This window comes from Scyliorhinus canicula, chromosome 6 (assembly GCF_902713615.1).
Source record: "Scyliorhinus canicula chromosome 6, sScyCan1.1, whole genome shotgun sequence".
In the NCBI taxonomy this organism is placed as follows: Eukaryota; Metazoa; Chordata; class Chondrichthyes; order Carcharhiniformes; family Scyliorhinidae; genus Scyliorhinus; species Scyliorhinus canicula.
In genome coordinates, this window is record NC_052151.1 from 120177202 (window position 1) to 120190747 (window position 13546).

At 45.8% G+C, this 13546-nt stretch overlaps 1 protein-coding gene across 1 annotated transcript in view; it reads right to left on the reverse strand.

Annotated features, from left to right (window-relative positions):
• Window positions 1-304: 304 nt before the first annotated feature.
• The window catches only part of ift172 (intraflagellar transport 172), a 226127-nt gene continuing 212885 nt past the window's right edge, over window positions 305-13546 (reverse strand). Inside the window, exons 45-48 of the mRNA XM_038800014.1 lie at window positions 8209-8307; window positions 3645-3798; window positions 1306-1397; window positions 305-567 (exon numbers count right to left, since the gene is read on the reverse strand). Of these exons, the coding sequence (XP_038655942.1) occupies window positions 478-567; window positions 1306-1397; window positions 3645-3798; window positions 8209-8307 (435 nt within the window). The 3' untranslated portion in view covers window positions 305-477. The remainder of the gene's footprint in view (window positions 568-1305; window positions 1398-3644; window positions 3799-8208; window positions 8308-13546) is intronic.

Below are 13546 nucleotides of genomic sequence, written 5' to 3' on the forward strand. Positions count from 1 at the left end.
GAGCAAGACACCATTTGAGTGCTCCTGTGAGAATTGCTATTGGCCTAAACATTTGTCCTATTTTTTTAGGCAAACGATTTTTCTCTCTGCTGAATGAACCATTACCACAGGCTGATCACCAATAACACTCAATAGATTAACAGAATTTAAAAATGCTTCACTTCCCAGCTCCATTACAAAAATGCAAACATTACCTGAAACATTCTGAAAACCGATTGTCTATATACATACATACACAAAGAAATATGTGCAGGCATTTTTAACAACACAGAAATACACAAATGCAAAATAACGAATAGCACAGTTTTGTTTATAATAGTTTTATTTATAAGGCATCTCTGCAAATAAATACAGGTCCTCAAAATGGAAGAAAATAATGAAGCAGACCGTTGGGTGATATTATGGTGAGTCCATAGATTATAATAGAAATACAGATAAAATAGAGTTTTATAATAGGTGATCATTCTTTAATCTTTTTCACTGGAAGGAGAAGCTAGCACTGGGAAGGCCTCCACACCACTGACTGACAAACTTCAAAACATCTTGACACTCTGGACTGTGGGTTGTCTAGAAATTGAATAAAATATTTAATAATTATAAATCAAAATGCATTTACCAATCTTTTCCCTATAAATAAATCAAGATGTTTAAATTTAAATTCTTAATCATTGTTTGTGAATCCTGCACAAATAATTTGCCTGCATGTCAACTTTAAAAATACACTCCTCCGGGCAGCACGGTGGTGCAGTGGTTAGCATTGCTGCCTACGGCGCTGAGGACCCGGGTTCGAATCCCGGCTCTGGGTCACTGTCCGTGAGGAGTTTGCACATTCTCCCCGTGTCTGCGTGGGTTTCCCCCCCACAACCCAAAGATGTGCAGGATAGGTGGATTGGCCACGCTAAATTGCCCCTTAATTGGAAAAAATAATTCGGTACTCTAAATTTATTTTTAAAAATACACTCCTCCTATGGTTGTACGGGTATAGGAACCCAAGTACAACGCTTACATACCACAAGAGATCAACTATGTACTTCCTGCGAGAACTTCTATTGGCTGAAGCATTTGTTCTACTTACTAGGCAAACAATTGCTCTCTCCTGAACTAACCATGTCTAACTTAATCACCAATACTAGATTATGGTTTTATTTAATTTTGTACTGGACTGAGAACAAGAACTGAATTAACATAAATTGAACTGTGCACAAGTTCAAATCTTGAGACCCTCTGCACATTTTATGATCACTCGCTGCTTTTGGAAGAATTCTTGACATATCCTGAATATTTAGGAACTTTGCGATTACTTACTTTCACTGCCATGAGAAATTTATTCCAGTCATCTTTGTTTGCTGCTTTTCCAGGCTTTTTGAATTCAATTTTGTTACGAAGTACTGGATAACCTAAATTATCATAAAATAAATGATTACTCCAGTGTTTGAAAATGGGTAGCTTACTCAATGGAAGTTCTGAACTTTGAGGTAATCAGTTTGTAGAGATATGCTGCTTATAGGGACAAAAAGGTTCCAAGTCCCCTTTTTATTGGTTTTTAAACCATAAATACTAATTCCATATAAATCCCAATGACACAGTGGGTGTATGTGCAACGTGGCGTGGTACTGACTCATTTAGAGCAGGAAGGTCATGGGTTCAATTCTGATAAATTAGCTGATCTCAGCCAGGATGGCACAGGTCATTACAACTTGCCTCTGTATATGCCTGGAATAAGGTGGAGAAAGAGTCTGAGAGGATAGCATCTGACTTAATTATGATTCCTCCCAGAACAAACTTACTTGCAAAATGGTTTACTGAGACTTGCCATTATTGGAGTAATTACTGAGTAGTGTCAGCACCTCATAGAGGAAGAGGCAGTGGTGCATTAAAGCGATAAGACATGCAGAGGCATACATTTTGTTTGGCAAGGAGAGAGTAAGATGGTTGGCATCATTTCACAGGCACCATGAAGTGAGTACCTGAAGGCAAGCAAATTTATTTAATTCATCCATAATACTATTCACATTGTACTGACATCTAATTGACATAAGAACATAAGAACATAAGAACTAGGAGCAGGAGTAGGCCATCTGGCCCCTCGAGCCTGCTCCGCCATTCAATGAGATCATGGCTGATCTTTTGTGGACTCAGCTCCACTTTCCGGCCCGAACACCATAACCCTTAATCCCTTTATTCTTCAAAAAACTATCTATCTTTACCTTAAAAACATGTAATGAAGGAGCCTCAACTGCTTCACTGGGCAAGGAATTCCATAGATTCACAACCCTTTGGGTGAAGAAGTTCCTCCTAAACTCAGTCCTAAATCTACTTCCCCATAAATGGATCATTGAACTCCCATACAGTTTTGGTGGATAAACATAAGCTGCTTCACCGGCTTCTCTGGTCTTGCATATGTAGACTTGACTAACTTTAATTAAATCTCGAGAACAAAAGAATACGAGGAATTATGAAGCACGACAAATCAGATGAGGCCAATTCTTCTGCATGCAAGTCCAAATCTTCAGAGAAGCAGCAATAACCATCCTACTTTATCCTGTCTACAACTCTGCTCCGCAATTCTGGCTGGGTCTTCCGATCCCACCTTCTGCAGAAATGCGGAGCAGTCTTGTAATTAACTTCTTCCTCATAGTGCTAGTTATTGGGAGGGGAAGACAAGCCATGCCCCCTTTTTTTGCACTAGCTGCTGTTTTCTGGTGAGTGGTCATGAGCACAGTGAAAAGCTTTGGGACATTTGAACAATTTTTCAGTGTGTGAGTGAATGGGTGGGTAGGATGGCGGGTGGATAGGGTTGGGAGGGGTCGTCAGGTCAGGTGGATGGGGGTGGAGAAGTTGGGTAGTGGGGGCTAAACTGGTTGGGTCAGGGGTGGAGGCAGGGGGGCAATGCAGTAAATTGAATGGTGTTGGCTAGTCAGGTCAGGTCGGAGGAGTCGGGGAACAATAGGATGTTGGGTGGGAGATGAGGTGCGAGGTTGGGAGTGGGTGTCAGTAGGTCAGGAGATGAAGTTGTGTGGTAGGGGCTCGTCAAGTCAGGTTGAGGGGTAGGGAAGGGTCAGTTGTTTAGTTACCCAGGAATTAGGCTACGATTCCCATGTGTGAATTATCACTGGCACTGGCAAGCAACACGCTGCTTTCCCAAGCAGTTGCTTTTCATGTTTGCACCTGTACAATAATTATCAGCAAGCTATGTGACTAAGTAGGAACTCTCAACTCAAATTGCTCATTGCTGCACAGGTTAATGTTGAAATTAAGAGAGTAGATTTCTACCATGCCTTCAATCCATATTATAAATAGCTTTGGATTGTTTCAATGGATGAAGAGTAAATAAGTGATCACTTGGTAGTACAGAACTCGAACATTGATGAAAAGAGGGACATGTTACTCAAGTTTATTGTCTTGCACTCAGTTGCACAAATGCAAGAATGGCAAATTCCAAATGATCACAACAATTTATAGTACAGGAGAAAAAAGATGCTGATTGGTCAGCAAGTTGATTCATTGGCCAACATATTTCATGGAAAAAGCAACGGAAAAACTATCGTTTCCCCAGATGTGTGTTTAATTTTCCCATAATTGTCATTCTTTATCTAATCAAATGTAATTAACCCCCAATTGTACTTTGCATAAATAATAATCACCTGTTATTATACAAGGAAGAGAGCGGATGCCAGTATTTACAGCCAATAGAGAGGCTTCATAAGTGTCTCGTTCATCTGCTGGTAGGATCTGTTCAACGTGCTGATCCATTGACACAGTGAGAACCCAGTCCCTAATTTCTTCACGTTTATCATCCTTGAAAAAAAGGATCACGTTAGTTATGCAAGGAACCACAATATAAAACGTGAATTTGGAGCTAGACTGCTGCTAGTAAAATGAGTTCAGAAATTCTGATGAGACTTGAATGCAAAAATATATTAAATGGTTGAAATTTCAGGCTATAACGTGGGTTAACCATTCCTCCAAGGTGGAGTGATCTCAAGAATTCAAAAAGGCAAGCCGAAAGGCTTTGTATCTTAATGAACAAAGCATTCGGAGTAAGTTTGACAAACTGATGGCGTAAAATCAAGGTATAAGGATATGATCTCATATCCATTACAGATGGAAACATGGTCACAAGATGATCAAAACTGGGAACTTCACATTCAGGGATATTTGACCTTTCTGGACAGGAGGGAAGGTAACGGTTGTGGATAGCACTCTTTATAAGAGATGAACTGAGGAAAGTTGCGAGAGACTATCTAGACTTGGATAATGTAGAGTCCATTTGGATAGAAGTGAAAAGCAGCAAGGGAAAGAAGACATTGGTAAGAGTAGTGTATACATCCCCAAAGTAGCCACGCTGTAGGAAAGGGTATACATCAACGATAATAGGAGCATAATAAAGAATAGAGCAATAATTATGGGTGACTTTAATCTTCATGTTGATAAGGTTAATCAAGTTGGAAGGGTAGCTACAACAACAAATAGAGTGCAGTAGGGATAGTTTCTTAGTGCAATATCTCATGGAACCAACCAGGGAACACATCATCTTGGATCTGGTAATGGATAATGAGATAGGTTTAATAAATGACCTTGGAATAAAAGATCCCCTAGAAAGTAGTGATCATAACATGATGGAATTTAATATTCAGTTTGAGAGTGAGAAACTTTGGTCGGAAACAAATGTGATTAACTTAAATAATGTGAGTTACAATGAAATGAGTTTAGAGTTAGCTAAAGTGGACTGGCAGATAGATTAGCAGGAAAGACGTAAACAAGCAGTGGCAGATGTTTAAGGAGGTAATTCATGCAAACTCAGCAAAAATATATCCCAGTAAGGCAGAAAGATTCTAAGAGAGGAATAAACCAACCATGGCTAACCAAGGAGGTTTAGGAGAGTATTAAGTTGAAAGAAAAAGCAGGTAAGGGGGCAAAGGTCCGTGATAGCCCTGAAGATTGGATTAAATTCAGAATCCAGCAAAGGAGGACTAAAAAGAATATAAAGACCGAGAAAAGAAACGACGAGAGCAAACTAGCGAAGTATATAAAAACTGACAAGAAGAGCTTCTTTAAATGTATTAAAAGGAAGAGAGAGGTAATGGCCTCTTAGAATATGAATCTGGGGAGAAAGTTATGGGGAATAAGGAAATGGCAGAGGAGTTAAACAGATATTGTACACCTGTCTTTATGGTGGAACTCGAACATCCCATTAATTAATACTCAGGAATAAAGGGGAGGAATTAAATACCATCACCATCACGAGAGAAGTAATATTAGACAAACAAATGGGGTGAAAGGCAAATACAACCCCTGACCCTGATGGCTTGCATCCTCTCACACTATCTATCCTCGACCTCCTCCTATTGTCATCTGCATGCTGCCCTTCAGTGGAATCATGTGCGAAACAGTGTCAGCTCCCAGATGTACGCTGATGACATTCAACTCAACTTCCCCACCACCTCACTGTCTCAAAATCGTCCTGCTCGCCAGCCAGTACTGAATGAGAATGAATTTCCTCCCAACGAAACATTGGGAAGATTCAAGCTGATGTCTTCAGCCCCCACCATGAGCTCTGCTTCCGAGCAAGCAACTCCATTCCTCTCCAAGGAACTGTGTGACAGGACTAGGCTACTTGCAATATTGGGGCTGGGTTTTTCAACCAAAGATTGGAACCAGAAATGACACCCTAGTTCTGGGATCCAACCCTATATCGGTGCTCATAGGGATTTTCATATTTTCAGCCAATTCAAGACCAAGGAGTAGGATTATTGCCCAATCAGGGAAGGTGAATGGGCTCCCAACTCTGACAGGTCAATGAGAAGCCGTCTAGTATACAAAGATCAGTAATCCCACCAGCTGAGATGGGAGCTGCTGACCTGAAAATGGAAACTGGAAGAGACAAGTGAAGGTTAGCTTTGTTTTATGTTTTAAAAAGCCACAATTGCCTGGCCTTGACCCTGGAGGGGCAATCACTCCAGGGAACAACCTGCAGCTGCAGCAATGGCCAAGCAGCTGTTCCGAATCCAGGGCGAGGGATCCCTCTGGTGATTTATTGGACCTCTGTTTACAGCTGCCCTGAGTCCAACTGTCCATATTGCCGACTGGAACTGGCACAAAAGTCAGTGGCACAAACTGCATACCTACTCACCTCTGATCCAGACGTTGACCGGTTTTCAATATCCAGTCCTTGGTGTCAGATCTGTCACTGAAATGAGCATCTGATCACATAACTGTGCAAGGCTCGATGGGCTGAGTGGCCTAATTCTGCTCCTATGTCTTTTTGGTCTTAATCACAAAGACTGTCTATTTCTGTCTCCTTTGCATTGCCACCTCCGCCCCCCACCTCAGCTCATCTGTTGCTAAATCCTCAATCATGCCTTGGTTACCTCTAGAGTTGACTACTCCTATATTCTACCCTCCATAAACTTGAGGACGTCCACAACTCTGATGTTGCTGTCCTGACACTCACCAAGTTCCATTCCCCTATCACCCCTGAGACTGCTGACCTACATTGGTTCTTGAAGCAACAACTTTACTTTAAAACTTGCATCCTGGTTTTCAAACCCCTGCCAAACCTTGCCTCTCCCTATCTTTGTAATCTCCTCCAGCCCCACAACTCTGAGATATCTGCATGCCTCTAACTCGGGCCAATGACTTTGGTGGCCTTGCCAAAGTCCTTCGCATGGAACACCCCCATTCCCCCCAGCCCCTTTCATACTTCCTTTAAGATGCTCACGGCTTACTCACTCTTCCAATTTTTTCCATCGGGCAGGAGATACAAAAGTCTGAGAACATGCACAAACAGATTCAAAAGCAGCTTCTTCCCCGCTGTTACCAGACTCGTAAATGACCCTCTTGTGGACTGACCTGATTAATACTACACTCCTGTATGCTTCACCCGATGCCAGGCTCTATGTATTTACATTGTGTACCTTGTGTTGCCCTATCATGTATTTTATTTTTATTTTATTTTCATGTACTTAATAATCTGTTTGAGCTGCTCCCAGAAAAATACTTTTCACTGTACCTCGGTACACGTGACAATAAACCAATCCAAATTAACCTCTGACCAAGCTTCTGGTCCTATGCTCTAAGATCTTTTTTAAAATAATTTTTATGGTATGTGGGCTCTCTGGCTAGGCTAGCTTTGTTGCCCATCCCTATGTAGCGTGGTGTCATATTTTGCTTGCTAACACTTCTGTGACGCACCTTGATACATTTTACTACATTAAAAATTCTGTGTAAATACAAGTTGTTAATAATATAACTGTGTATTGGTAGGAGCTGCAGAGAACATAGGAATGTCAACAAGTTTAAACAAATAGCAATAAATCTCATTGGTGCCACAGAGGACAGGTACATTCACCTGAGTGAAGGTGTTTCATCAATGGCCAAGGATGTGTTCTAAAGACATTTAAACATTCAAATGGTGCCACTGTAAATGTTTTGATTCCCCAGTCTATCCAAATTCAAGTCACCTACTCAAATACTCTTCAACTTAGGGGCTTTTGAAAAGGGCTGCAAAACAAACTAAGGCTGCTTAGTAAAGTAATAAATTCCAATCCAGAATCCAGATCTAGGAGACAGATAATAATAATCTTTATTATTGTCACAAGGGCAGCACGGTGGTGCAGTGGTTAGCACTGCTGCTTCTCGGCGCCGAGGTCCCAGGTTCGATCCCGGCTCTCGGTCACTGTCTGTGTGGAGTTTGCACATTCTCCCCATGTTTACATCGGTTTCGCCCCCACAACCCAAAGGTGTGCAGGGTCGGTGATAGGCCACTCTAAATTGCCCCTTAATTGGAAACAAAATGAATTGGGTACTCTAAATTTAAAAACAAATTGGCACAAGGGACTGGGGAATAAGAACATTGCATTAACACTGCAATGATGTTACTCTGAAAATCCCCTCGTCGCCACACTCCGGCACCTGTTCGGGTACACTGAGGGAGAATTCAGAATATCCAATTCACCTAACAAGCACGTCTTTCAGGACTTGTGGGAGGAAACCCGAGCACTCGGAGGAAACCCCCGCAGACACAGGGAGAACGTGTAGACTCCACACAGACAGTGACCGAAGCCTGGGACCGAACTTGGGACCCTGGTGCTGTGAAGCAACAATGCGAACCACTGTGCTACCGTGCATCCTACTGATCTGGAATCATATGATATTGTTGCCAATAGATATATTATGCAGGCCTATGACACTTTCTATTGAACTTACCAAGATGTGTTGTTTTACAGGAACTGGTATTTCAAAAGGAATATCTGTATCTTGAAAATCAGAATGATCAAGTGCATCAAGATTCCCCTCCTCAATTGCCTGTAAACATAAAATGTGCAAGAACATTATAATAATCTTTAGCCAGTACTTTGAAGACTATTCTGTTCACAGGGCCTATTGATTCTAGTGTTTTAACTTCAAGGAAAGAATAAGGTTAACAACAGCAACAGTAATTTGGATTTATACAGCACCTTTAACATAATAAAACCACCCAAAGTACTCCACAGGAGCATTATCAAACAAAATCTGGCACTAAGTTATGGAAAGAGATATTAAGGCAGATGATCAAAAGCTTGGTCAAAGAGATTTAAGAAGAATTTTAAAGGAGTAAAAAGAGATAGGGAGATGGAGAGATTTTATACTGCGGCTGGTTTAGCACAGGGCTAAAGAGCTGGCTTTGAAAGCAGACCAAGGCAGGCCAGCAGCACGGTTCAATTCCCGTACTAGCCTCCCCGAACAGACGCCGGAATGTGGCGTCTAGGGGCTTTTCACAGTAACTTAATTTGAAGCCTACTTGTGACAATAAGCGATTTTCATTTCATTTCATTTAAGAAGGGAAGTCCAGACAGGGTTTACCATCTTGGCAACTGAAGGCATGTTGCCAATGTTGGAATGATCAAAATCAGCAATGTTCAAGTGGCTATAATTGAAGGAGAGCAAATATCTCAGAGCATTATAAGGTTGGAGGAGATTAGGGATGGGAAGGGACAAAGTCATGATGGAATTTGAAAACAGGGATGAGAATTTTAAAATCAAGACACTGCTTTGGCATTGGGAGCCAAACTAGATCAACAAGCATAGGGGTGATCGGCAAACGGAACTTGGGGCAGGGCTAGGAAACGGTAGCCGCTTGTCTTTCTGCCAACTGGAGGCAGATGAATTTGGACAATTGAAGGCCCCAATAAGAGGCATTACTTGGGTTGGTGGCATTTTGCCAGTGGCATTCTGTGGCTTCCTGGGGAACATCGGAACCAGACACTTCATGGCCCAAAGAGGTGGCCACCAGCAGCAAAGGCTGACCTTACAGTCCCAATGCTGCCACTAGAGGGGCGTTCCCTCCAATCCAGTTACACCAGTGGTCCACTGGCACGATCAAACAAATTTGTTGCCAAAAAATGTTCGGATTACAACTATTAGGTTCAGCTGATGTTACTACCGGACAAATCAGATCCCAGGGTGGACCCTGGATTGATAGATCCTGAATGGGATTATCTAGGAATCGGCGGGGCAGGCAGAAATGGCGCAGTAGAGTGGCGGGAACCACTCCGGCATCAGGATGCCCCAAAGGTGCGGTTTCAGGGGCTAGGCCGGCGCTGGAGTGGTTTGCGCCCTGCCAGCTGGCGTGGAAGGCCTTTGGCGCTGCGCCGGGGCTGAAGGGACTCCGTCGGCCGGCGCAGGTCGGCGCATGCGCGGGAGCGTCAGCGGCTGCTGACATCATCCCCGCACATGCGCAGGGGGGTTCACCTTCGCGCTGGCCATCGCGGAGGCTTACACGGCTGTCACGTAGGAATAGAGCGCCCCCACGGCACAGGCCCGCCCGCGGATCGGTGGGCCCCGATTGCGGGCCAGGCCACCGTGGGGGCACCCCCCTGGGGCCAGATCGCCCCGTGCCCCCCCCCCCCCCCCCCCCCACGCAGGACCCCAGAGCCCGCCCGCGTAGCCAGGTCCCGCCGGTAAGGGACCTAGTCCAATTTACACCGGAGGGACCTGCATAGCGCGAGCGGGTCTTCGGCCCATTGCGGGCTGGAGAATCGCTGGGGGGGGGGGGGGGGGGGGGGCTGGGAGCGACCGCCAACCAGCGTGGCGCGATTCCCGCCCCCGCCAAATCTCCGGCACCGGAGAATTCGACAGCTGGCGGGGGCAGGATTCACACTGCCCCCCTGCAATTCTCCGACCCGGCCCGGGGGGGGGTTGGAGAATCCCGCCCCCTAACTTTTATTTTTGGTTTAGAAACATGGAGATCGGCAACTGAACACCGTCACAGAGACAGCTGATGTACTTTTAAGAAAAGAATAAACATTTAGGAGACTTCCGATGACTGAAGGTTTTGATTTCAGCTGTTTACCCGAAAGCGGGGGAATTTTGACAGGAAAGTGTAGCTGAAGGTGTGGAGGAGAAGTTCCCCCCAGGAGTGGTATGTTGGCAGAAAGTTAAAGACCTGGCCAAGGAACTGGAAGAGATCCGTGGCGCAGCAATAATTGGAAAGATGGCTGAGGGGGAAGTGATGTTGACCTGGAAAACTCCAGGTGGAACAGTCAATGGCTTTCACCAGAGAGGAGTTCTGCCAGCAATGATAGGAGATGCAGGAAGATCGATCAAAGGCCATCGAAGGAGAGGTTGCACCCTTGAAAGGCTTGATAGAAAGAGTCGAGAAGTGCTTGAAGGCCCAGGGATCGCAGATCCGGGAGATGGAAGTGGTGATACTCCATCGGGTGGTGGCATTGGGGCTCCTGGAGGACCTTTGCAAGTCACGAAGGGCAAAGGTAGAGCAGCAGGAGAATAACTCCACAAGGCAGCATCTGCATATCGTTGACTTGCCTGAAGGTCTGGAAGGCATGAGTGCCACGTGATACGTCTCAAGGATGCTGGTGGGGCTGGTGGAGGACGGGGTCCTGGACATGACCCCAGAGGTGGATAGGGCGCAAAAGTCTTTAAGGCAGATGCCGAGAGCGGGGGATCTGCCACGGGCCGTTATTTTGAGGCTCCACATGTTTGTGGAGAAGGAGAAGATCCTGCGGTGGGCCAGGGAGAATCGGCACTGCGAATGGGAGGGAACAGGGTTCGAATCTATCAGGACATTGGAGCGGAGCTGGCAAAAAGGTGCGCTGGGTTCAACAGAGCCAAAGCGGTTCTTCACTGAAGGCAGATCAGGTTCGGGGTGCTGTGCTTGGTGAAACTGTGAATGACATTCGAAGGCCGGGAGTACTATTTCGAAACCCCAAAGGAGGTCAATGATTTTATTAGAGACCATAAACAGGAGGAGAACTGAACGTTGACGGGAGTCAGAAAAGTTGGAACAACGGAATTTGGAGGATGAGGGTAGTGTGGGGTCTGGAGGGTTGGAGTTTTCTTCACGGGTGGGGTGATTTTGTTGTGATTGTTAAGGGACAATAAATTTGAAAGGGGGCAACTGTTCCCTCCCCCCTCCCATGGCCGTTTTTCTTTTAGGAGGAGGTGACCTGTGGCTTTGGATGTGTCTTTGTTTATGTGAGGGAGGGTCGGGTCCACTGGGAGCCTTTTGCACAGACCAAGGAGGGAAGGTTGGGGTGAGGGGTAGATAGGAGGAGCCTTCGGGCAGTAGCCACGCTGGTAGGTAATGCTGGTCAAAGGAAGTGAGGTGGGGGAAGCGGCCATGGGGTTGGCCAAGTTAGTGGGGGGAGCGCGACATAGCAGTGTTGTCGTGAGAATGGGGTCATGGATGGAGAAGGGGGCCATCTTGGACGGGCCCGGTTTAGGGCAAAATTAAAAGGGAATGCTGGTGGACAGTAGAGGCGAACGAGATGCAAGCCTTTGGTATGGTTCATAACATGGAGCGTACAGGGATTAATGGGCGGTGAAGAGGTCTCGGGTCTTGGTGCACTTGAGGAGCTTGAAGGCGGGGGTGGTCTTTCTGCAGGAGATGCAACTCCAGGTGAAGGACCAGATTAGCTTGAGAAAGGAATGGATGGGTCAGGTATTTCACTCGGGGTTCGATTCAAAGTCATGGGGGGTGGCCATCCTACTGAGCAAAATGATGGGGTTTGTAGGGGCCAAGGAAGTGCGGGATCCAGGTGGGAGATACGTGATAGTGAGCGGGATGCATTACGGAATGCGAGTGGTCCTGGTGTCTGTTTATTTACCGAATTAGGACGGCGTGGGGTTTATTGAAGGGGTTGATGCAAATGATTCCAGACCTGGACACCCATCAGTTGATCATGCGGAGTGATTTCAATTGCGTACTGGAGCCGAGCGTGGATAGGCCGAGCCCCAAATCAATGGGACGGTTGAGGATGGCGAAGGAGCTGGGAGGGTTTATGTACAGGATGCGAATGGTGGATCTGTGGAGGGTTAGGAACCCGGGGGAGAGGAGTACTTCTTCTTCTCACACATGTACTCCAGAATTGATTTCTTTGTGGTGAGCAGAGAGGTGTTGGTGGGTGTGGTTAGGGTTAGTATGCAGGATTGGCTGGAGGTTAAACGTGGCTCGAGGCAGGAGCAGAGGTTGGGGTGGAGGTTAGACCTGGGGCTTTTAGAGGACAAGGGGTTCTGTGATAAGGGGAGGGCGGTGACTAAAGACTATGTGGAGCTGAACCAGAATGGGACGGTATCGGCAGCCACATTTTGGAAAGCATTTAAGGCAGTGGTTGGGGAAGGGTTGGGGGGGGGAGACTATCACGTTCAAGGTGCACAGAGATAGGAGGAGTATGGATGGTTATTAGATGAAATAGTTGAGGTGGACAGGAAATATTGGAGGGTCCCACCAAGGAGAATTGGCAAAGAGAAAGAAGGTGCAGGGCCAGTTTGATAGGCTGATGACGGGGAAGGCTGTTGGGCAGCCACGGAGGGGGAGGGGGGGTTCAGTATGAATATGGAGAGAAGGTGAACCACATGCTAGCCCATTAGCCACAGAGGCAGGCCGTGTCTAGAGAGATCCTGAGAGTACAGACAGGGAAGGGGAAGTAGTTATGGAGCCGGAGAAGATAAATGAGGCATTCAGGGAGTACTATGAGAAGTTGTGTAGGGCCGGTCCGGGTGGGGAGGAAGGGGACATGGGGCTGTTTTAAGATGGACTGGAATTCCCGGTCTCCTCTGGGTGCTCCGGTTTCCTCCCACAAGTCCCGAAAGACATGCTTGTTGGGTGAATTCGATGTTCTGAATTCTCCCTCAGTGTACCCGAACAGGTGCCAAAGTGTGGTGACTAGGGGATTTTCACAGTAACTTCATTGCAGTGTTCAGGTAAGCCTACTTGTGACAATAATAATAAAAGATAGGGTAGAGAAAGGTGGTGGATAGCATAAAAGGCCACGATAAGGGTCGAGAAAGGTGATTGATAGCATAAAAGGCCACGATAAGGGTGTGGAATCAGCTGAGGAGATACTTCAGGATGTAAGTGATGATAACGCCGTTCTGTGAGAACCACAGGTTTAAGCCAGGAGAGATGGATGACATGTATAGGAGGTGGAGAGATGTGGGGCTGGTGAAAGCGAGGGATCTTTTCCTGGGGGAGAGGTTTGTAAGTTGAGAAGAGTTGTGGGAGAGGGTAGAGTTTCCGAAGGGAAGCAAATTCAGGTATATGCAA